The sequence below is a fragment of the Manacus candei genome, unplaced genomic scaffold (assembly GCF_025592945.1).
Source record: "Manacus candei isolate 608988 ecotype Guabito, Panama unplaced genomic scaffold, ASM2559294v1 h1tg000015l, whole genome shotgun sequence".
Classification (NCBI taxonomy): Eukaryota; Metazoa; Chordata; class Aves; order Passeriformes; family Pipridae; genus Manacus; species Manacus candei.
The window spans coordinates 496,651-519,572 of NW_026138063.1; the positions used below are offsets into that span (position 1 = coordinate 496,651).

At 47.4% G+C, this 22,922-nt stretch overlaps 3 protein-coding genes across 6 annotated transcripts in view; 1 reads left to right on the forward strand and 2 right to left on the reverse strand.

Moving 5' to 3' along the window:
- The window catches only part of MED12L (mediator complex subunit 12L), a 99,625-nt gene that overhangs the window by 18,812 nt on the left and 57,891 nt on the right, over nt 1-22,922 (forward strand). For both annotated transcript variants that reach the window (XM_051781971.1, XM_051781972.1), the window contains exons 11-15: nt 748-879; nt 1,961-2,087; nt 3,707-3,921; nt 4,272-4,376; nt 5,320-5,496. In XM_051781971.1, coding sequence (XP_051637931.1) covers nt 748-879; nt 1,961-2,087; nt 3,707-3,921; nt 4,272-4,376; nt 5,320-5,496 — 756 coding nt within the window. The remainder of the gene's footprint in view (nt 1-747; nt 880-1,960; nt 2,088-3,706; nt 3,922-4,271; nt 4,377-5,319; nt 5,497-22,922) is intronic.
- Nucleotides 6,484-10,221, reverse strand: GPR171 (G protein-coupled receptor 171). 3 transcript variants are annotated; one of them, XM_051782006.1, is made up of 3 exons: nt 9,913-10,221; nt 7,395-8,405; nt 6,484-7,268 (listed from the first exon to the last, which is right to left on the reverse strand). In XM_051782006.1, exons 2-3 carry the CDS (start codon nt 8,355-8,357, stop codon nt 7,140-7,142), a joined length of 1,092 nt encoding a protein of 363 aa, XP_051637966.1. In that variant the 5' UTR covers nt 8,358-8,405; nt 9,913-10,221; the 3' UTR covers nt 6,484-7,139. The 3 variants fall into 3 exon arrangements, with proteins under 3 accessions (XP_051637966.1, XP_051637965.1, XP_051637963.1); XM_051782005.1 differs by having other exon boundaries at nt 6,484-7,331; XM_051782003.1 differs by having other exon boundaries at nt 6,484-8,405; nt 9,913-10,216.
- P2RY14 (purinergic receptor P2Y14) lies at nt 12,715-19,794 on the reverse strand. The gene is made up of 3 exons (XM_051782013.1): nt 19,383-19,794; nt 15,714-15,802; nt 12,715-14,912 (listed from the first exon to the last, which is right to left on the reverse strand). The coding sequence occupies exon 3, from the start codon at nt 14,892-14,894 to the stop codon at nt 13,881-13,883; it is 1,014 nt and encodes a 337-aa protein (XP_051637973.1). The 5' UTR covers nt 14,895-14,912; nt 15,714-15,802; nt 19,383-19,794; the 3' UTR covers nt 12,715-13,880.

The following is a 22,922-nucleotide window of genomic DNA, read 5'->3' on the forward strand; positions in this document are numbered from 1 at the left end:
ACTCTTTAATTTGCAGGTCGGTATGTTGAAGTGTTCAGAGATGGTGACCAGCTTGGGAGGGATGGGCAAGTTCAGCAGAACCAGCTCAGGAGCACACAAGGCAAAAATACTTCCAAAGTGTGGGTGGTTAGTGAGAACAGAGATGGGATGAGCACTCACACTGCATCCCATTGTCCTGAACAGATGGGATTCAAAAGACATATGCTGTTTCTTAAAAATGTCAGAAAGAAACAGAGCTTTTTGGGAATTTTTTTACCTTGGTTATCTGACAGATAACGCCTTTAGATGTGGGAGGATGTTTGGTTTTGTTTGTTGTAATGTGTCAGTGGGATGCAAGTCACAGTCTGGAAACAGATGGAGGAGGTCTGGAGGAATTAAAATAAGGAGCACGTAAATCCCTTGTGGTTAGTGGGCTGGGAGGCTCTGTGGGTGCACTGCTCCTGTTCCTCTTGCTCACACAGCACATCACCCTTCTCTGCTTTTGTGAACTTGATGATAAAGTGAAATTTTGATTTGAGTATCAGCAGTGTGAAAACTGGGATTTCCTTATGTGTCATGTGCAAACACTGTGAATGAAGCAAATGTGTGCAAATGAGAGCAAGTGTGTGCCTCTGTCAGTAGGGAAGACCAAGCTGCAGCTCGTTTGGGTTTTCCTGCTGCAGAGCTCTGGCTGTGCAGGCTGTTTGCTCCGAGCTCAGCCTGGGGCTGTGTGGGTGAGCTGCTTTCTGTCTGTTCTGCCCTGCACAGGTTGCCCCAAACGACGAGGCCGTGGTGATGCTGCTCTGTGAGTGGGCTGTGAGCTGTAAGAGGTCCGGGAAGCACAGGGCCATGGCTGTGGCCAAGCTTCTGGAGAAGAGGCAAGCAGAGATTGAGGCAGAAGTAAGTTGTTTCTACTTGTAGCGTAGTGTGACAGTTTGCTTAAAGAGTAAGGTGTTTCTGAGGAAGCCTCACTTTAATCTCATCTTGTTACAAAAGGAGTGAGTTTGGAGCACTGGTAATCTTTTCATCAATTAATATTTTTAAAATTCTAGACAAATTTAGAATGAAAAAGCCTTCTATTTAAAGTAAGTAACTTCAGCCTGATTCAGAATGGTCTATGGTAGCCGACTTATGTCTCTTTGAAGTCTCTCACTTCTGTGAGCTACTTGTCTGACTAAAGGGGTGCCACAGGAACTGGAGTCCCCTTTTAGAGGGCTGTGGGTCTGGCAGGTGGGACAAGGCCATCAGCTGGAGCAGGGCAGTGTGTCCCTGTGGTGTATCCCTGTGGGGTCACACAGCTCTACAGCCCTGGCACTGCTGGGAGCCACTGCCTTGGCCTCAGGGCAGGGCCAGCTGGGTCTGCACCACACGGGGCTCTGCTGGGGAGGTTTTCCTGGCAAAAAGGGTCCCCAGCAGTGGTGTGTGACTGTGGTGTGTGTGACTGTCAGCCGGGTGTGGGGGGAGCGCTGCAGCTGCTGAGGACACACGGACAGGATGTGCAGAGAGACTTTCGCTTTGCAGAACCTCTTTGCTGTGTCTGCTCTCATCACAAACCAGAGACTGGGGGAAGGGACCTGCAATGTTCCTGCCTCACTGCACCCAAATCCACCTTAAGCAGAGGGGTTTGCTCTGCTCATTGTTCAATTTGGAATTTACACAGGGGAGAATTTTCCTTTTGTGTTCACAGTGTCCTGGAAGTTCTGTATCTTGAATTTTTGGTTTTCTGTGAAACTGTGTCGTTGCAGCTGATGGAATATGTCTCAGGCGTTCCTTTCCACTCAGTAAATACAAAGTGATTAAATAAAACACCTTAGAAATAACCAAAGTAGGTAATGAGAAAAGCCTGTTGTTCTAGAGCGAGTCTGGAGTTTGTGCCGAGGTAGGAAACAGGCACACGTGTGGTGGCCTCAGATGCAAAGGGTGGGAATATTGTGTGCATTTGGGTGCAGAGACATGCTTTTCTGTTTATTTAACTGTGCAGAGATGTGGTGAATCTGAAGTCCTAGATGAAAAGGAATCTCTGTCTTCAGCCTCCTTGACAGGTTCCAGTCTTCCTGTTTTCCAGAATGTCCTGCTAAGGTTTTTGGATACACAAGCTCCCTCGTTATGTGAGTATGAACTAATTTATATTCCAAAGTAGGTCAGAAGCAACTGGTCTTCTGCCTGGCTGCTGAAGTTACTGGTTTGCTGTTGGGGGTGTTTCAGTTTCTGTGATTATCAGCTCATGTGCCCACTTTTTAAATCTCTTCTCTTGTTTCTTTTAAATCTCCTTGGTCCTTGTTATAGGATCCTTCTATGATTTTTGATTTATTTTTTTTTCCCCCAAAAGGAAAATTAACAGAAACTGTGTTTATTTCTGTTTAAGCTGTTTGAGATTTGGGGAAATTACTTGTACTCTGTGCATATTTAACACCAAACACTTGTCTCTTTCTGACACATCCATGCTCTAAGTGACTGGCTTAGAAATGACACTCAAGTGTTGCAGCTGAAAGCTGTTGGCTGACAGATAGTGGATTGAAAAAAGGATCTTTGTTCATTGAGGGCTGCTCCATGACATGTCTTGGTCTGATAAAACTGATAGCATAGCTTGTGTTTCTGGCACCTCCAGTACTGCTGGTTAGGGCAGATTTTAAGAGGTTTGAAACACAGTACTGAAAACTCTCAATGTCCGAAAAAGGAGAAATTTCTTAAAATGTGTTTCAGACTCAGAGATATTGGCAGTGCTCTGCTTTCGTGCCAGTGATGACCCTGGTTTTAATAAACCATCCAACTATTTGTGTTACTAAGCCTTGTGTTTCTGCTGTGCTTCCTTCAGATGTGGTATTGTTCTCCTTGGCCCAGGGAGCTCTGAAAGGCAGGGGAAGGAGCTGGGGATGTTTCCTGTGTTTGAAATGTCCTTTGGTGTTTTGGAACACTGGACAAGTTTTGTGCTGTTTTGTTGGTCTTGCAGTGGTTGAGCTCCCGAGTCTCCAAAAATGAAAAGCAGATACTGGTATATTTTGAGGAGGGCAGCTCACCTGGGCTCAGGTGTGTGTTTGGGATGCTCCACCAACCCCACACCTCATTCCTGAGGGGTGTTGGGGGAGCAGGACCTGGGGCTGCAGGGGGTGGTCAGACCCCACTGCTCCTGGGCAGACTGAGAGCTGCTGTGCTGCAGCCCAGTGAGGATGGCTGAACACACTGTTACATGCTGGGCTAATTTGAACTCTAGAGCATAATTTGCTTTTAAATAAATGGTGATAATTCAGGTTTGGTAGTTCTTTTGCTGCCCAATAGATTTGGCATGATATAAAGCTATTTTCTGTTAACCACACTGTTGCAAACCTTTCTGTGATAAAGAACAAGTCAAATTAAACAAAGCTGTGACAAATGAAAACTTAGTGACAACATTTTATATGTTGTACTTCTCTAGGCTTTGCTTAGTCCTGACAAAATAACATGCATTTATTTTAATTATTGTTTTCCTGACGTGCATGAGCATCTCTAATAGATAAACTACACTACACTGTCAAGCTTTAATGAAAATATTGCCTTTATATCTTGGAGGCCTGGCATGCAGATCCCGAGTTCTCTGCAAATATTTTATAGGATTTTCTGCTATAAATGCAAAAGTGCTGTAGGTAAGACAGCACTTGGGAGGAAAGGCCAGCTGTTTGAACAGTTCAAACCCAAAGATTTATAAGCTGAAACTACAGTTTAACTTCTGTTTTTTTTCTTGCTTGTGTAGCTGACTCAAGCAGTGACCATGAGAAGACGGAGTTTGTGAATTTGGTGCTGCTTTTCTCGGAATTCACTCGGCATGATGTTTTCTCCCACGATGCCTACATGTGCACTTTAATATCTCGTGGGGACTTGTCCATCACTGCAGCTCCCAGACCACGCTCCCCTAATGGGGAAGCTGTAGATGAACATTATTCAAAGGGTCATGATGTGAAACTGGAGGTAATGCTTTGTTCCCATGTTTGGGAACATGGTGTTCCATGCTGTTCCCATGTTTGTTATTGTGTTTCATTAAATGTGGGTTCCCAGTGAAGCATTAGTATTTCAGGTGTGAGATACTGGGGGTCTTTGTGTCTCCTTGTCTCTTCCTCTTTGAGAAAGCTGAAAAGGATCCCTTAACTTTGTTGCTGTGTGTAATTGTAAATATTGCTGATTTGGTGCAGATGGATCAAACTAGCAGCTGTCTGGTGATCTGAATAACTTGGGACAAACTGAAAGACACAGTTCTTAAAGAGGCACAGTGCTTGAGTTTGCTGTGACTTATACTTGTTTTTCTCCCTGGCAATTATTAGGATCATGGTATTGTGGAACATATGGGCATTGACTCAGGAACCACTGGTATTTTTGATGATGTAGAAAAGAGTGACTTTAAGGCAGATTTTGGTTCAGAATTTCCAGTAGGTTTGCCTTTGATTTTCTGCATGCCTGCGATGCCTTTGCTGCCCGTGGCTGCTGTTGTGTTGCCACTGAACATCCCTCCATGCCCCAGCACCACCCTGCTCCTTCCCTCGGCAGCTGATGGCCTTTGGCGTCGTCTCTGTGTCTGTCAGTGCCTCACCTCTGTTCTCTGCATTCTGCTGCTGCTCCCCTGTGCTGCCCTGCTCATCCTCCTGCAGGCACAGACACCCCTGCTCTCCCCCCTGCCCCATCCCCGGTGTGTGAGCAGTGTGTTACACTGAGGATGAAGAAATGTGCAGAGCTCCCCACTTGTTTGACATCAAGGACCCTCACTGATGCCATCTGCTTCTCCAAGGATGGTTCTATGTTTTGGCTCTGTTTTCAAATCTGTTTCCCCTCATTTTCCTTTCTGTTCTGCATGACTCTCGAATCTCCTGTTTCTTCCTTTGGATTTCCCCTTGTTTTGCATGGACTGCCTAGACTTATCACTTGCAGGATATTGGGACCCCGTTTCTGCCTGATAACTGTCATGTTGGTGGTTTCAAGCACGTCCATGCCTACCTACAGTGTCTCTTGTCACCTCCCACTTCCCCTGTCCCATTATTTTCCCTCAGTTGCTGAAACAGCTCATTGTGGTTTCTGTGTCCCAGCAACATGAGGAGTGTGCAGATTGCTTCAGATCAGAATGCTTTTTTCCCTGACTGAATATCTCTAGGTTAAAACTTGTCTAATAACCACGGAGATGTGCACAGGGATATAATATGTACATTTATCTTAAATCTCAGGCTTGAATGCAATTGCCTTGCTTTGTCTGTCTCTGAAAAACCTCAGATGTTTGACAAGTAGCTGCAAGCAAGAGCAAATCCTGTCTTTGTCTGCAGCTGCTGGATTTCAGAAGCTGGAGGTTACACTTACCTTACACCTTTGCTTTACACGTCTCAGATCTCTTCTCCGACGCCTGGGGAGTCTCATCAGAGTGTGACCCCTTCCCTCGAGAGAAGGAGCTCAGTCCCGAGCGGGAAGTCAGCCAAGAGGGAGAGGCTGAGAGAGCTGCTTGTGCCATCCAACTATCACCTCCTTCGGCACCTGCAGTACGCCACACACTTCCCCGTGCCCCTGGTGAGTGACCAGTGACCTTGCCCGTGCCCCTGGTGAGTGACCAGTGACCTTGCCCGTGCCCCTGGTGAGTGACCAGTGACCTTGCCCGTGCCCCTGGTGAGTGACCAGTGACCTTGCCCGTGCCCCTGGTGAGTGACCAGTGACCTTGCCCGTGCCCCTGGTGAGTGACCAGTGACCTTGCCCGTGCCCCTGGTGAGTGACCTGTGCTCGTGTGTCGTGGTGCTGCCTGGTGGGACAGCAGAGCATTTCCAGGGAGGGAAGTGTGGTGGTCACTGGGGTTCAGGGACAGGCACCACAGCAGCCCACCATGACCCAGGCTCTAACAAAAGCTTGCTAAATAGAACGTTTTGGGCTGGAGTTGGGCAGATGGATGAACACCGAAATATCTGAAAGAAGTAGCTCTGAACTGTGTGACAGGAGGTGTCTCTTCTTCCTGCCTACTTGGTGCTGCTTCCAGCACGGATTTTTGGCTGCTGCTGCTGTGCTTGTCTGTAGGCTCATGAGAACTGGAGGAAGCCCCATGAGTAACACTCTAGATCCCAGCCCTCATGCAGATGGGTTCTCATGTTTTCCCCTGTGCTGGAAAAAGGCCCCAGACACTGAACAGGCCTCAAACTGGACTGTACCTACTTAAGAGTTCTTATTATATTTAAACAATGACAATTTTTTAACAATATCAAGTCCTTTCAGTCCATGAAGCTTCATGTGAGTATCATGTGATAATTCCAGTTTTCTTTCCTTTAAATTTCTTAGCCCACAAAGTTTGGGTTGTGATTTATTGCAGGAGAATTGTTATGAAAATACCGAATGAACCATTTTGAATGCTTGCTTTGAGCAAAATATGAATCATGTTTTTTTTTTTTCTCAAGGATTAGAAAAAAGATAATTTGGTTTTGTTTCTGAAATAGTTTTGATTTGCAGATGGAGCTAATCTAAGTAGCTGGATTTTGCCAGTGCAAATTGATTTTTAAATTGATTATTGATTATTGTGCATATGCATAAGTTTTGGAAGTAAATATATATCAGAATATTAATAAACTTAGCTGCTGTTTTATAAATTTTTATGAACAGAAAACAAGCAAAGAGAACAAGCTGGATACTTATACTCTATCTTTGTTTTAAAACTTGCTTGAATTTTCTATAATAACATGTTAGGTTTTTTCCTATTCACTGAAGCAGCAGCAAGGAGAGGCAATGGAACTTGGTAAGAATAAGAAATTTATGTATAAAAACTGCAGGTATGATATAGGCAGATACAATAATTTTTAATCAGTGCAGTTTAAAATCCCTGTCTGGAGTAAATAATGCCCTCTGAAATGCTTTTGGGTTAATCATGTGTGTGAAAAAAACTTGGCAGCTGAAGAACTTCCATTCAGTAATTTCTTCACTTGATTGCACCAAGTCATTTAATATACTAAATACACAATATTTAACTTAGAAAAGGTGAGTTCAGGTGTTTGCCATAAATAATTCTAAAGTATGTTTGAGTCTGAACACGTGTTGTTACACATTGCTGATGATCCCTGGTGGGTCACCACTGCTCACTGAGCAGAGTGGAAGGCTCTGTGAGCTCAGACCCCCTGTGTGAGTGTGGAACACAGCCATGGGCATTTATTGATCAAGTATTTTCCTTCTGCTCGGGCTCACGAATCGTCAGGAGCGTCGTTACCCGCGGTGTTACCCGCGGTGTCTGCGCGCACAGTCACCGAGCAGCTGTCACTGCTGCTGGTGGGCTCACTCTGTGCCCGTGTTTGAGAGCTGGGGAGGTGTATCTGCTGTTCACTGCTGCTGGTGGGCTCACTCTGTGCCCGTGTTTGAGAGCTGGGGAGGTGTATCTGCTGTTCACTGCTGCTGGTGGGCTCACTCTGTGCCCATGTTTGAGAGCTGGGGCCGTGTACCTGCTGTTCACTGCTGTGCTGCAGCTCCACGTCTGTGAGCGCCTTTGTCTGCTTGGGGGCTGCAAACGCCTCTGTGAACTTCAGCCGGAAGGATTTGGAAAGGTGGTAATAGAGAATGGGGTCAAAGCAGAGGTTTGAGACTGCAAACAGCAGGGTGCACTCCTTGGCTTTGAAGAGGGCCCGCCTGAGGGGGCAGCTGGCCGTGGCGTCCCTCTGGCTCAGCGTGTAGGGGATGCGCACGGCGTGGTAGGGCACGAAGCAGAGCAGGTACCCGGCCGTCACCAGCAGGATGTGGGTCAGCGCCGTCCTCACGCTGCCGTAGCTCTCGCTGTACTTGTGGCGGTAGAGCTGCCTGACAACGAGGAAGTTGGAGATCAGGATCACGGCTGAGAAATTCAGGAATATCGCTGTGCATATGAAGTTAGTGAACACGTGCCAGTCTCTCCCAAACTTGGTTTTGAAGTCGATGCATCCTGCGCCGGGCCTCTCCTCGATGTGTTGTATGGGAATAGCCATGTTAGGCACGGTTATGAGGAGAATCATGAGCCACACGACCACGGACAGTGTCTTGGCAAACCCCGGCTCCTGGATGCGGTAGATCTTAGAGCTGTGCATCAACTGCAGGCAGCGATCCATGCTCACAAATCCCAAAAATATGATTGATAAATACATGTTCAGATAGATGAAACAGGCTGTAACTTGGCAGTGGAATATTCTCAGATTCCAGGACGCAATTCCTAGGTCAACAATAATCTTCATTGGCAAAGTCAAAGTTAATAAGAAATCTGCAGTGAGGAGGTTGATTAAGTAGATGTTCATAGGCTTGTGTTTCTGATGCTTCTGTGTGAATGCCCACAGTGCAAAAAAGCTTCCAATAATTCCCATAAGAAAAATCAAGTAGTAAAAATAGGTAAAAGGTTCCATGTCTTCATAGATATGGCATTCTGAAATATTGCTTGACATTGTAAACTCCTGTGTGAGTTGGCTTTGCTGACTTGAGGTATCAAGGACCTACGAAAAGAACTGAGAGGACATCAATGACATCTGCCTTTCCTAAGAGACAGTTGTTATTCTCTTAGAATTTTGCTTGATTAATCTCAAGGAAAAATGCAATTAGGAAGAAATATTTTTCTTGCTCTTCATGCTGCTTCCCAGATACTCAGGAGGGCTTGGTTCTCATGTTGGAAGACTTAGGAATATATTAGGATTTGTTCCTGAGCCTTCTGAGCAGCTTTTCCTCTAGAGTAGCCTTTCTGGGAGGGTTTGGTTCGACACTTGCCCTCAGCCAAGGTGCCAGAGAAAAAGGTTTGAATCTATTTAAGCATCTAGTTAATAATGCTAAAACTTCATAACTTTTTTTTTTTTAAGGATTGAAACTATGCCTATAAAAAAGTAATCTTTGTACCAGCCTTGTTCTATAAGAATGTGTTGGGAGTTCTGAGTGAGTGCACTGGCAGACCAATATGGGTATGTCTAATGGGTGAGCAAACGGTTCTGATCAGTCCTGAGGTTTGCACACTGCTCTCTCTTCCCACTTGAACAAATTAATTGTATGTTTTTATGAAACTTTTAGGAAAAGCACATTTTGAAAGAAGCAGATAATAAGTAATGTTGCTCACTACCTTTGTAGGCTTCACTAGAAATTAAAGGGAAGAAAAGTAAAAAATATTGGTCCTATTTCAACTAAATATATGACTCTATGACTGAGGGGCTTGTTTGATTGCCACACTGCAGGCTGCTGCATAGAATGGCTGTGGGAAAAGCTGTTCCTTCGAATTTCTTGGAATGAAAACCAATACGTTTATGTCTTGAGTAGCATCAGAATGCAACAATTCTATTTCTTTATATTGTTTCTAATTTTAATACACAATATAAGAGAGCTACTGCAACTGCACGTATGATTTCTGCTGTAAAATATGTATGCAAAATTTGTAAAGCAAAACGATTGCAGATACTCCAGTGGTTTGAAAGGGGGAGGAAGCAGTTTACTCCTGGCTTTCTGCAGGCCTCTGTTGTGCTGAGCACAGGTACCTGGGTGGAATGGAGCGTGGTGTGTGTGGTGAGGAGAGGGCAGGCGGTGCTGGGCTCGCTGCTCCCCGGGCACTGGAGCTCCTGCCCTGCCCTCGGTGCAGCCCGGCTCGTCCCGTCCTGGGCGAGGAGCCCCCGGCACACCGAGCCCCGAGGGGCTGCCGGACCGGAGCCCCCGGCACACCGAGCCCCGAGGGGCTGCCGGACCGGAGCCCCCGGCACACCGAGCCCCGAGGGGCTGGACCGGAGCCCCCGGCACACCGAGCCCCGAGGGGGGCTGCTGGATCGGAGCCTCCGGCACACCGAGCCCCGAGGGGCTGCCGGAGCGGACCCCCGCGGGCACAGCGTGGCTCCGCCCGGGGACACTGGCACCGGCAGCCAGGCTGGTTTGCTGAGCCCGAGCCCGGCCCCGTGCGTGTGGCACAGCCGGCTCTCTGACTGAACATCCATGGCATCGAAACGGGCTGAAACAGAGACCGAACCCACGTACCTGTCCCTGTGGCCTGGGCTCTCCTGGGCATCGGTCTGCAAAGGTCTGATGTGTCGCAGCGACCGCTCCCCCAGCCCGGTGGTGCGACCTTCTCCTCCGGCTGCCTCTGCGGGGATCTGAAAACGTGGCTGTGGTTTTTAAATGAGGCGACTGACGCAGTTTAACCCAGAGTTCAAATGGCTAAATCACGTGGAAGTTACCGAAAGAGTGGGACAGAAAGACGTAAGTGCTCACTAAGTGCTCACGGAACAGCCCCGGGCCCTCTCTTTCCTGTTCCTGGGGAGCGGCAGGCGAGGCTGTGCCCCGACACCCACCCTGCTGCCCACGGGCACTGGTGGGTGGGGAATGGGCTGGGGAACAGCCGGGTCAGGCGTGGTGCTGGGCCAGTCTCAGAGGTCTGTGTGATTCCCATTAAGCTTTTGTGGAGGGCAGATGGTCAGAGGTGTTCGATCTGTAGGTGCCAGGGACAGGAGCTGTCCGGGATGGAGGCTGGAGCTGTGGCCTGGCTGACCCCCTGGCATTGCCCTGTGCAGTGTGTCCTGCTGCTTTCAGGCCTGAAGGTTTAAATGTTTATCATGTGTTTACATATGTAATGGTCATGAGATGTGTGGCTGGGTCAACCTCAGTGTGTGGACTTTGTTGTGTGGTTCCCAAAAGTTCATCTGCTCAGTCCCAGATCCCTGACGTGGAGCTGTGAGTGTGTGACATCAGTGGCTGTTTCTTTGCTTTTGTTTTTATAAATCTGAAACTCTGTTGCACCCTGCCTCCCCTCCTCCATATATTTTACATTTAAAATCTGTCTGGAATCAGGATTTTGCAATGTAGTTGGTCCTCGCTCATTGTGATATACCTGCATGAAATTCCAGGTTTTGGGAATCTCGCGAGTGTTTGCTTTAGAGTTCCACTCTAATTTGTGGATTTTAAGGCATATAGGGATTCTGTTGATCTCAATTAATATTCTAAACCTTTGGACATTTACCAAGCACCATTAAAAATAAAAATGGCACATTAGGGAAGTAGGGGAAATATTTTTATTTATTTTTGGTATGCCATGGGAAAAGGTCTGACACCATGCTGGGGGTGAGGGACTGACAGCGACACTGAAACTCTAACTGGTGGCACTTGGTTGCAGTTGAGAATCCACAGGAATTTACAGACCCTGTACCAGAGCTTTGGGAAGGAACAGATGAAGAATGTCTGGTTTTATGTTTAGTCATAAGCTGAAAGTTCAGACCATATTTGTCAAAATGTTTGCAAAACGTCGTGATCCGGCATGATCCCATGTCCAGTTGTGAGCAAACATGGGCTCATTTTATGGTGTTCTGCTTATGCAAAGCTGATCTTGCCATACTTATAGGGTTTTTTTTAAACCCAAACTGCAGCAGTGTTAGTTGCTTCTGTCTCTGTGTCTTTGTTGTTCTCCCCTTTTCAGTAGTCAGTTTACAACTCGGGAAACTTCCAGGTCTAAACAAAGTATGTGATAGTTGGGTAAACCTTTAGTGTGAAATGGTCTGCCCTTTCCGTAGAGGTGTTTTAGGAGGAGAACAGATATGTGAATATGAGTTACCCGGGTGTGTGAGGAGCTGGCTTGGGGTGTCTGAGACATGATGTGCTGGGAAAGATGTGAAAGGATTAATTTACCCAGTGCTGAAAAAAATTGGCTTCAGTTCATCCAGCGAAGTGAGGAGCAAGGCTGGGGAGATGGAGCACGGGCTTGGTTTGACACTGGTCTTATTTGGGACTTGTCACTCACAGGGTGGTTTGTAGCAGGAGCAGGGGCACAGGAGCGTTTCTTGACTAGTGAAGCTCTTGGAGGAGGAGTTTTTCAAAGTGAATTATATGTAGCATTCCTTTGAACAAGGGTGTTGATCACCACCCTTTCCCTGGTGCCTGCATGTAGGTTCTTGTTGTTCTAATATCAGTGATCTGCTGGGGTGAGGAAGCAATATAAATAATGTTTTCAAAGCTTGCAAAGCAATTAAAAAGTTATTCAAATATATATTGGGGAAGAGTTTTCATCTGCCTATGCCAGTGATCTTTCGCGGCCACAATTATGTAGATTTACGTAGGCAAATAAATACCAAGCCCTGCCATGCAGGGAACTGAATGTTTTTGCCATAAATGACAAAAGATCTTCCACAAAGCACCAGATTCCCTTTCCCAGCAGGTTGGCTCCCTTGTTTAGAGGGCAGAGCCTTCAGAGTCTGTTTAATGGAGTTGGGGAGCTCTGAAAGAACCACATAAATAATCTTTTATGTATTTTCTTAACAAACACAACCAGAACACAGCCTTGTCCTGTAGTCCCTGTGGGCAGGTTTGGGCTGGGGACCCCCAGCCCCTGCAGTCCAGTGAACACCCAGGCTGGGGTGCTGGTCCTGCTCTCCAGGCAAGTGAGAAACACGTGGAGGTGGATTTGCTTCACAAAGGTGTGTGTGAACCCAGCAGAGGTGTCCAGACCTTTAGCTGGAATACAGTCCTGTGGGATGGTGGAATCCTGCTGCTGCAGACCAGTGATCTCGGGCCAAGAGAAGTTACCCTGGTCTTGGAGAAGGTGCAAGGACCAGATGTTTGAAAATTTTTCACTCTTATCTGTTAGGACTAAAATGAAACACAGTGACAGAAGGGTGAAGCACATGTTATTTCTCTTCCTGTAGTTTCTTTGTTAAGTAAAATGAAAGCATTCAGCCTCCAGAGCTGCTGCCTGAAAGCTTTAGTGGAGACTTTATGCCCTGGTGGGTTTTCCCTGTACGATGATAAAATCAATTAAAAAAAAAAAACCGCACTGAAAAATACAATTATAAAAGATATTATATTTGTACAGAGCAGATTGGTGGCTTCCAGCTGCTACCTTGGTACAGACAGAAATGCTTTATCACTGTGTCAAAAGCATGGGAAAACCAACGAACCATTCTTTCTGGATTTAAATGCACCTGGATTTTCTAGACAGTGGTACCTGTGTGTTCACAGACGGCTCTGTGATGTTCTTGCCTCTTCCTGCACCAGCAGAGTTTCTGCAGTTTGGTGTGGATGTGTTTGTGTTCATGTTAGTTCAGGGAAGTCCTGAGGAAGACTGTACAGTGTAACTGTGCTCCTTACTTTATAGAAGGATCCTCTTGAAACCCTTGCTTAGATTGAACATCACATCTTATAGAAATATTCTGACATTTTTTGCCCAAGGGTGACAAATAGTTATGTTTAGTTCTTAATTTTATAGAATATGTCCCTTAAGAAAACTTCTATATGTTTATATGTGTGTATATATATATAACCAAAGATATTTCAGGCTTTGTATGTACCTGTGAGGATTTGCTGTGTGGTTTTTTGATTTTTTCTTTTTAAATTTATTTTATTTGTCATCTTCCCCCCCACCAGTTGTTGTCATAGAATCCTTCCTTAAGCTGTGCATTGCCACCAACCCTTTGCTCTGTGACCCAGGAGATACACGAGTGAGATTCCCAGCACAGTCTGGGTCCCCTTGGTTGGGCTGGTGGAGGCCAAGTCTGAGAGACTGGTGCTGCCCATCCTCGTGCTGCCTGCGAGGGCTCTGCCTGCTCGAGGGGGAGCTGTTGGGTGTTCCCAGGGCTGTCAGGCTGCTCTGGTGGTTGTCGTGTGTCGTGCCTGGCTTTGTGAGAAACAGCAGAAAATTGGTTTGGTTTTGGGTCTTTTGGATGATCGTTTCAGAGACCTATGGCCTGGAGCTCTAGAACATGCCATTCCAGGTACTCCTCTCTGTGTTTTGAAGATCCAGGTGGGTTGTGTCACATCCTAATGCAATCACAGCGTCAGTGAAACAGCACATAGTGAATACATTGGCACATGCAATAATGGTTATATACAGAGAAAGAGCACTTGGTGTTTTGTGTTGAAACCTCTTTTGTTTGTTGCTGGTTCTCATCTGTTGTGTTTCTTTGGGACATTTGCATTCGTGAATGACTTCCTGAAACGTGCACAGTTGTACAGACCTGAAACTACAAGATGTTTATACTTTCCCGAAGTGTATTTGATCTTCTGGACTTAGAAATTTCAACCTCACTCGAAGCTTTCAGCTTGAGATGCAGTTTTTGATACAGCTTTTCTTTAAAGGGGAGGCAGAGGAAGAAATAAATAATGGGGTCAAGGCAGATGTTCGCAGCAGACAGCACCAGAGTGAACTCCTTGGCATAGTACAGTGATTTTTGGGACTGGCAGGTGAACTGGGAGCTGGTCTGGCTCAGGGTGTATGGGGTCCTGCAGAGGTGGTAGGGCACAAAGCAAATGACAAACACAAACATGATGCTGAATATATTCCGGCTGGTTTTTCTCTTGGCCGTGTCTGAGCTCCTTCGGAATTTTTTGTAAGAGCTGTATATTTTTTTGGATATAGCAGTGTAAAATATGATTAGCAGAACAAAAACAACCCAGAAAATCCCTGTGCAAATATAAGTTGTCGCTGTGTGCCACTGTCTGCCAAGCTCACTTTTAAGACCTATACATTTTCTGGAATAATTGTCTTTAGTGATTTCATTAGTTAGAATCATATTTGGAAATGATATAAGCATTAACGACAGCCATATGATTATAGAGACCACCTTGCTGTAGTTCACTGTGTGAACAAAGGAGGTGAACAAAGGTTTTACAATTTTGTAGTATCTGTCAAACCCTATGAGGCCGAAAAAGGTGATCCCAATGTACATGTTCATGTAGAACATGACTGCAGAGTATCTGCACACAAACAGGTTGAGCTCCGGAGGTGCAATCTCTGAATCAGCCAGGATTTTGAAAGGAAACGTCAGGCTCATGAGGAGATCGGCCACGGCGATGTTTTTGAGATAGACAATAAAACTCTTTGTGCTGGAAACGTGCAGGAAGACCCAGCCTGCCAGGGCGTTCAGGGAGAGCCCCGTGAGGAAGATGAAGGAGTAGAGCAGTGGAATGACTGTCGTGGTCACTGCTGTGCGGGGGCTGCAGTTGTTTCCCGAGGAGTTTGTGCTGGTGTTGAACATCCTACAGCGCCTTCGTTCCTAGAAGCAGAGAAACAGTATCTCAGTAGGACAGAGTGATGCTGAGCTTTCTGTTAGTTACTGTAAGTTTTCTACTCTTGCTTCCAAATAAACGTGGCCTGCCTCTCAGAAATGACCACGTTCCCACACCACGGCTCCCAGCAGTGGGGCAGAGTATTTTTCCAAGTGGTGCCACTTCACTCACTGTCTGGTGATGTTCAAGGGCATGCTGCTGCTTTGAACAGAGGATCCATTTGCTTCTCTGTTTGACTTTAACCCATTGCCTTCCAGCCCTGGGCTGCCTCTTTCCTGGGCATGAGTCCAATTTGGGGTGATACTGCTGAAATTAGAAGGACCTCCTGAAAAGGCACCAATAGCAAATGGCATTTTTTATTTAAATAGTAACACACTGTGTTTAAAAATTATTCTTTCTGCTGTGTCCCTGTTCTTTTCCTCTTGCCAGACTGTCTCAGCAGGATCCTCTCTCTGCATGTGGTGTGTTTAGAACTTGTTCCTGCTCTGTAGGGTTTTCTAAAGTGAGGAACCCGTAGGTGGGTCTTTCTATGCTTGGATTTGGAAGCAGATACTTAATGAACTTCCTAAGCCATTTAATATGTTTTGTGCTGAGATTATTTCAGAACTGTGTCATTAGAGATGTGGATATGAAGTCTTTGTAAAGTCTGTTGTGTCTGTGCAGCATGGAGGACACCCCAGGCAAATTTTACGTTCGATACCAGCACATTTAGCAATGTCTGTTGTTGAGAGGCAGCCACAGTCCCAGCCAGACTCTGCACATCTTTCTGTATCATTGCAAGTCCTTACCTTTTCTGCCTTGCCTGCTGTGGAGCTTTGCTAAGGGTCTAGAGCACTGTCCATTCTTGGGCACGGGGCCTCTGCTCTCACTGTGAGTCCTGTGGGAGAGACAGGAAGACAGTCTTTTATTGTGACACAGGACAGTGTGACCCCACGGTGCTGAGGGGCTCCTGCAGTGCAACACTTGCTTAGACCACCTCAGAATCAGCATTCAGCCAAGGCTTCAGACCTGTCAGGACTTGGGAACTGTTGGGGGCAGAGCCATGGAGCTCACGAGGTTGAGGTCATACCCAACCTCAGCCCTCACTGCATGGGTAAGGCTGGAGGCCCCTGTGGCCCCTTGCAGCAGTTAGGTTCATGGTCAGTGTTACCTGCTCTCTTTGTCACCTCGCCACACACTTGGCTCTTTCTGGAAGGCCTTGTCCTGCTGCTGTGAGTGGTTCAGGGGGCAGGGAGCACTCTCCCATCACTGGCCTGTCCCCGTTAGCCCACAGGGTGGCTCCTGTGGCTGCTGCTGGTGGGAGGCAGAGGGCACACGTTAGTGCCAGCTTTTGGGACGGGTGTCACAAACAGCCTTTTGTACTCGAGCAGCAGTTCTTGGCCCAGAACACCTGGGCCAGCATGAAGTGTATTGATTTGTGTAAATAATGTCGACTTGTTGTGTGAACCAGCAAACTTGATTCACTGGATGAACGAGATTGATTTGGTAAAATATAGAAAAGCTTTGAACTTCCTCAGCTTGCAAATGGTGTTGTCTTGGCAAAACACACAAAAAGGGAAGTAGCATAAACCATTAGAAGTGCTCAGTCCCCTCTGAGCTCAGACTCTTGCACTGTCCCCTGACTGTCTCCAGTAGCATTAAGGCAATTCTTGAACTTAGCTGTCAATTTTCAAAGTTCATGGCTGATTTACTGAATGTAGGAATAATCTTTACAAGTTGTGTTTCTTTTATTTTCCCTGAATTTACCAAAGATTCTGTAGTACCAAGTGCACATCTGAGCTATTTATGGAAATGAATGCAGCTGCTTGATAAATAAATAAGCAATGCAATTAGGAACTGGTGACAGTGGTGAATTTCACCAGAAATCTTTTTTGAACTTCGAAATGGAGTTAATCAGGGCAGATGATCGTGCCTGATGGTACCTCTGATGTTAGGAGGAAGCTAGAGATGGAGGAAGCACAACACACACCGCAGCTATTGCAAATTGTGCTGAGTGTGCTAAAAGAAGAACCTTGGTTTAAGATTTTCTCTCTAGTGTGGTGGGAATGTGGGTACTGGGCAAGCTTGCAGTGCTGGCCATGCTGGTGCAATCCAGTGAGAAAGCTGCTGTGGGTCTCCCTGGGGGTCTCAGAAGGGGCAAGGCTCAGGAGCACAGGCAGGGCCCGGGAGCTGTGCTGTGCTGTGGGTGCTGTCCCCGCTCCCACGTGCCTGGCTGGGTGTCTGGGGCTGGCTGAGGGGAACCCTCTCCCCCAGGCACTGGGACACTTCTCAGTCTGTGCTTGCTCAGGGCTGCTCTGACCCTTCTCTGCATCCCCACAGAGGAGCCCTGCCTGGCAGCCTGTGGGGCGGGTGCCAGGTGGAGCCGCTCAGTTTGTCACAGAATGTAGTGGAGGGAAATGAGATGAAGAGTGGAATTAGGATGACGAAGGATGAATTAGGATGAAGAAATAAAGTCGTGTTCCCACTGCAGGAAGCAGTAAGGGAGTAACTACACTGGCACCAGACGTGGTGCTGGTGCTCCCTTTCTGCATGGCTCTGGGGAGGGGGGTCAGTCAGTGCAGTGTAACCTCTGCAGTGCCTCAGTTCCTCACTGCTGTGCCTTCCAGACCCCTCGGGGCTGATGTGTAAGGACAGAGGGCCGAGCGAGCCGTGTCTCTCCTCAGCTGCTCCTCGGGGTGCTGGTGAGGACCGTGTCCCCTCTGACAGCAGCTGAGAATGGATGTGTGTCCTGGGAATGTCACTGTGGCTGTGGCCCTGCCAGCCTGGTGACACTGTGGGTGTGTCCTGTCTGCAGCTGCAGTTACTAAGGGGAAGAGCAGAAGTGTGAACAACTCTATACACATTAACAGATCACTTTGAATCCAAAAAGGCAAAATCCAGGATGCTGTAGTGAGGAGGCAGCAGTCGGTGACCGCAGGTATTGCATTGGCTGGATCATAGGGGATGTTCTCCTGGCACGTGTTCTGAAGGACATGGCAGGAGAGCCAGCAGGTGCACAGAGCAGAGCAGATCTGCAGGTGCACAGAGCAGAGCAGATCTGCAGGTGCACAGAGCAGAGCAGATCTGCAGGTGCACAGAGCAGTGTGTACAGGTACATGCAGCAGTGCAGATCTACAGGTACATGCAGCAGTGCAGATCTACAGGTACATGCAGCAGTGCAGATAAGGGGGTGTATTTCCTGTTAAAGCTCTCAAGGGCAGCGCGGGCTCCTTTGGCCACAGCGTCTGGACACCTCAAGGGCAGAGTTGTATTTCTGTCTTGCAAAACCCTCCAGTAATTGTTTCATTTCTCTTTACTGTCTAGCAGTCCCTGTGCTCTCTTGAAATCTGAAATTCAACAGCTTCATTTTTCTGATAAGCTAAATTTTTCATTCCCTTTTTGTTTCTGATTTTTTAGACAAGGGTCTGCATTATTCTGACCCCATAAGCTTTTAGCATTAAAAGGTTACACTGTGAAGTCTCTGTGCAAACCCTGATACTCACATGGAAACTCAGACAATGCTTTGAGCTCTTTGCATGTAGTATCATTTTCAGATCTAGCTTAAATATTAATTTTTTTAATTAAGCCTCAAAATTTCCCCACGGAGATCCTTCCTATCTCCAAATTACCATGTCGGAGTGGTGGATACGAGGGGAAATGTTAGGATCAGATAAAAACAGTTTAAGAACTGAAATATAATGACAAAAAGATTGTAATGAAAAGAAGAATAATAACCAAGAGAGAGATAAATAAACCCCAAGAAAAACAAGTGGTGGGTCAGCTGTCCTGGCAGTGCCCACCCCAGCTCCTTATGCCCCTCTGTGCTGGCAGGGCATGAGAAGCAGGAAAGTCCTTGACTTGGTGCAAGCCCTGCTCAGCAACAGCTAAACCATCAGGATTGTTCTCATCCCAAACCCAAACGCGGCTGTGTACCAGCTACTGGGAGAAAATTCACTCTTCCCTAGCTAAAATCAGGGCACTAGGTCAATAAAACATTTTAATAATCAGTAATTTTGTTGTCCTAAAACTAGATTTTTAAAAGTAGTAAAATGTGTTTCAGATAAAGAAATTGTTCCCTTTAATATTCTATTTTAATGGTAAAATTTGTCATTTAAATATTTTACTTTAAATTCTATTTCTGATGTTTTAAACTATGAGTTTTATATAGTTACATTTCGTCAGTCGTAAATTAAAACAAAAGTAGTTGCTAAGAAAAGATACTTTTCTTAAGACAGAGAAGAGGAATCCTTGCCTGTGTGTCCTCCATCTGTGCTGGCTCAGCCCCACAGGTGTGGAGCAGTTTCTGTACAGCTTTCTGTAGTTAGTTACAGCTGCTGCTTTGTGCTCTGAGTTGCGAGTGGTTTGCAGAAAGTATGGATGTTCACCTTATTTGCCAATTTAAGCAATAAAATCGCAGCGGCAGTTAATTGAGAGCGTTGGCGGGGGGCAGGAGCAGGTGATGGAGGGCAGGGTCTCACCTGGACAGAAGTGCGGGATGGCGCCTGTGGTTCCTCCTCAGCTGCGACACACGGACAGACGGACAGGACGAGCCCTTCGCAGCTGCCCTGGCACGAAAAAGGGCCGGGAAGCTGCAGCCTGGGAATGCCAGGTCCCGGTCCCTGTCCCTGTCCCGGTCCCTGTCCCGGCCCCGGCCCCGTGCGCGCTCCCGCGGAGGCTGTGCCGGGCTCGGCGCTCCCGCCCCGGGGGATCGGGGCAGATCGGCGCTCCCGCCCGGGCGGGGGATTTCGGAGCAGGAAGGGGAAGGGCTGGGGGGCCGTGCCCTGCCCTCCCAGCTGGTGCCGGGCTCCGGGAGCTGCCGCTGCCCGGGCCGGGCCGGGGACGCTGAGCGGCGGCCGGGAGGGACACAAGTGCAGCTGGCACCGACAGCAGGGAGCGTCCCAACTGCGCGGCTGGAGCCTGCTTTTCCTAAACTGTTCCCAGGGCTGGCTGCGACCTTTCCTGTGACGCATCCTGCCCCGGGACTGCTGCTCCGTGCATGGGAGGGCTCTGAACTGGAGCCACGGGCTTGCGTGGTGCCTGCCCAGGGCGTGCTCAGAGTGGGAGATGGATGCTGGGGATACCTGATGGGTCTTTGGTGTTTGGCTGCTTTTTTTCCTCTTCTTCTTCTTTTTTTTTTTTTTTTTTTTTTCTTTTAATCCTACTCACCTGCCTGGCTTCCTCCTTTTCTATTCCTCCCATAGGTTTACTGGCAGGCTTTGAAATCAAGCACAGAATTAGTGAAAATGTGTGGTAATAGAAAAGCTAATATCTTTGTGGATGTGGGAAAGGAGTATATTCTGAGAGGGAGCTGAGGTTGGGGGAGAGAAATTGAAATTTGAATGTTTATTTTAAAATAAATGAAATATGTAAATTGTGTATCTTAGAGCTGATAAACATCTAGTGCATGACTTGAGCTCTACTTGACAGTGTGTTACCCAAACCCTCCAGTAAATATACAATTCCTCATGGGCATTCCTTTTGTGAGGATTTATCTGTATACAAGGAGGGCCCAAAGGCACAAAGAAATGAATGTACCTTCTGTGATGTGTTGATGTCGTGTGAAGTCCTTCCCTCAGGGCCAGTGCGTGTCAGCCTGAACCTCCAGTTCCTTCCTTCCCCCCAATTTCATTGAATCTCTCAGTGCAATGGGGGATATCTTGAGAGGTAAAACTGTCTGTACGTTTTTGTGAGCACTCTTGCCCCTCTCTCATTTCTGAGACTCCCAACTCGAGCTGTGGTGGTCAGTTCATGGCTTTGGGGTGATGGATTTGGTTGTTGGTTTATGGGTCAGGCAGGACAGTGCACGAGGCTTCTCAGGTCTTCCCCAGAAGGCACCAGTCAGCCAAATTTTCCATCTCTTTCTGTCCACCCCATGGTCATTTCTTGAAGTGAGGACAAGAGGAATAGGTCAGGTAAGGCTTTGGCTTTAAAAACCTTTGGCCCTCTGAGACAGAGTTTGTAATTAATTCTAAAAACCCCAAAACTTTGACTTTTTTTTTTTTTTTTTTTATTTCTGTGCTTCCTTTCCCCAGAAACAGCAGCAGAAGCCTCAATATCCCTTTTGGGACCAGGGTCAGCTTTCAGAGTGTGACCTACAACAAACTTTTTCCAACAGCTTCCTCATCTAAGCCTAAAATTAAAATAAGCAATGTTCCAGTTGTGTCCAGATGGAATCCTTGCAGGAAAGGAAGAGAAGTGCAGTTTGGCCAAGACAACTGAGTTTGAAAGAGGAATATAAAATAAAGGGTAAGAGGAACTTCTGGCAAAGCAGAATTGTCCCCCAACCTTGATGGAATCTTTCCCTCCCATGGGCACTTCTGTTGAAGGTCATTGTTCAGAGACTTAGTGAAATTTGGAGAAAATAACTGAAACATTCAGAAGTTCTTGCCATTATTTCAAGTGTCTGAGAATTTAGCCAAGAGCTGATTATGCTTTTTTGCTGATTCATCAGAAAAATCATGACTTGACCCTGCAACCAACACTTTAAGTCAGACTGCCAGCCTCTGTGTGATGGAAGTGGCCTTTGCTGTGGTCTAATATGGTAAATGTGTCGCTGCAGGGCTGGCCTCTGCTGGGGTGACATCCATGTGTGGTACATCTTTGGGGTTTGATTGCCTGTTTATTATTCCCTGTTTGAAAAACTGGATTTGAATGGGGAGTCTGACTTGGAAAATTCCACCTGGCTTAAAAGAGGTTCTCAGTGGTCTCTGATACCCAGTTCCTTTCCCAGGGTTTTAGATCAGATTCTGAGTTGCTCTTGTGCCACCTGGAAATGGGGCTGGGAAGTTGTAAAGTAGATAAATCAGTTTGGATCGTAGCGGTTTGGATGTTCTTTTCTATGCCTCCCCCTGCTGCACTCTCCGCCCAGGAAAAACCAGAGAATGCTCCGAGACAGAAAGTGTGGCCTCTTGTTCTTGTCAGCCCTGGTAACCTGTGTGGCTGGGCTGGCTGCTCCTCTGAGCCGTGGGACAGCTCGGGCACATCCCTGCTGCCTCTGCCTGGCTTTGTGCTGGAGCTCTGGCAGCGAGCACTGCGGGGGTGAGCGCTCCTGGGGCTGCTGCATGGGAGCCCTGCTGGGGCTGGGGGGTGGGAATGTTGAACAAACTGCCCCATTGTGCTGACGTTGTTCCTCTGAGGAAAACACCACCAGTGCCGTATTCATGGCTTCTTTAGAATGTGATGTCACTCATTTACCTGAGTAACTTGGATCGACGTCAGCATGTGCTGCAGTGGATTCCCAGCAGTTGCTTTATGGGGGGCTCAGGTTTGTGCTGGGAAGGCTGGCTGGCTTTCCAGGGGCTCAGGTTTGTGCTGGGAAGGCTGGCTGGCTTTCCAGGGGCTCAGGTTTGTGCTGGGAAGGCTGGCTGGCTTTCCAGGGGCTCAGGTTTGTGCTGGGAAGGCTGGCTGGCTTTCCAGGGGCTCAGGTTTGTGCTGGGAAGGCTGGCTGGCTCTCCAGGGCTCAGGTTTGTGCTGGGAAGGCTGGCTGGCTTTCCAGGGGCTCAGGTTTGTGCTGGGAAGGCTGGCTGGCTCTCCAGGGCTTAGGTTTGTGCTGGGAAGGCTGGCTGGCTTTCCAGGGGCTCAGGTTTGTGCTGGGAAGGCTGGCTGGCTTTCCAGGGGCGCAGCAAACACCGGAGCCGACACTCCAGGGAAATCTTGTGCCCCTTCTCTGCATGCCTTCCTGTCAGTCCTGGTTGCTGTGCCTGGTCCCGTGACTTCCAGAACAATTCCCACTGACATTTTGTGAGATGTTTTTAGAACAATTTGTGTTTGGCTCTGCTTATGTAATGGTGTTGCCTGCCCGGGATGAAGGGTCGGGGCAGCTGCTGGGCACAGCCTGCCCCTGAGCAGAAGGGTACGTTCCTTCTTCCTAGAGGGGAAATTTCTTTAGGTTAAAGTCAGAAGTTGGTATTTAGTTCTGGCACAGTCCAGCATTGTTTTCTGTGCCTTGCAAAACAAGTGGAACCCAGTGTGGAACCCAGGCTATTTTGAAATAAATGGAGTTGGGGTCTCTGAATGGG

Coding starts and splice junctions, on each gene's coding strand:
- GPR171 (XM_051782003.1), bottom strand. CDS start 8,357: ATGTCAAGCAATATTTCAGAATGCCATATCTATGAAGACATGGAACCT.
- P2RY14 (XM_051782013.1), bottom strand. CDS start 14,894: ATGTTCAACACCAGCACAAACTCCTCGGGAAACAACTGCAGCCCCCGC.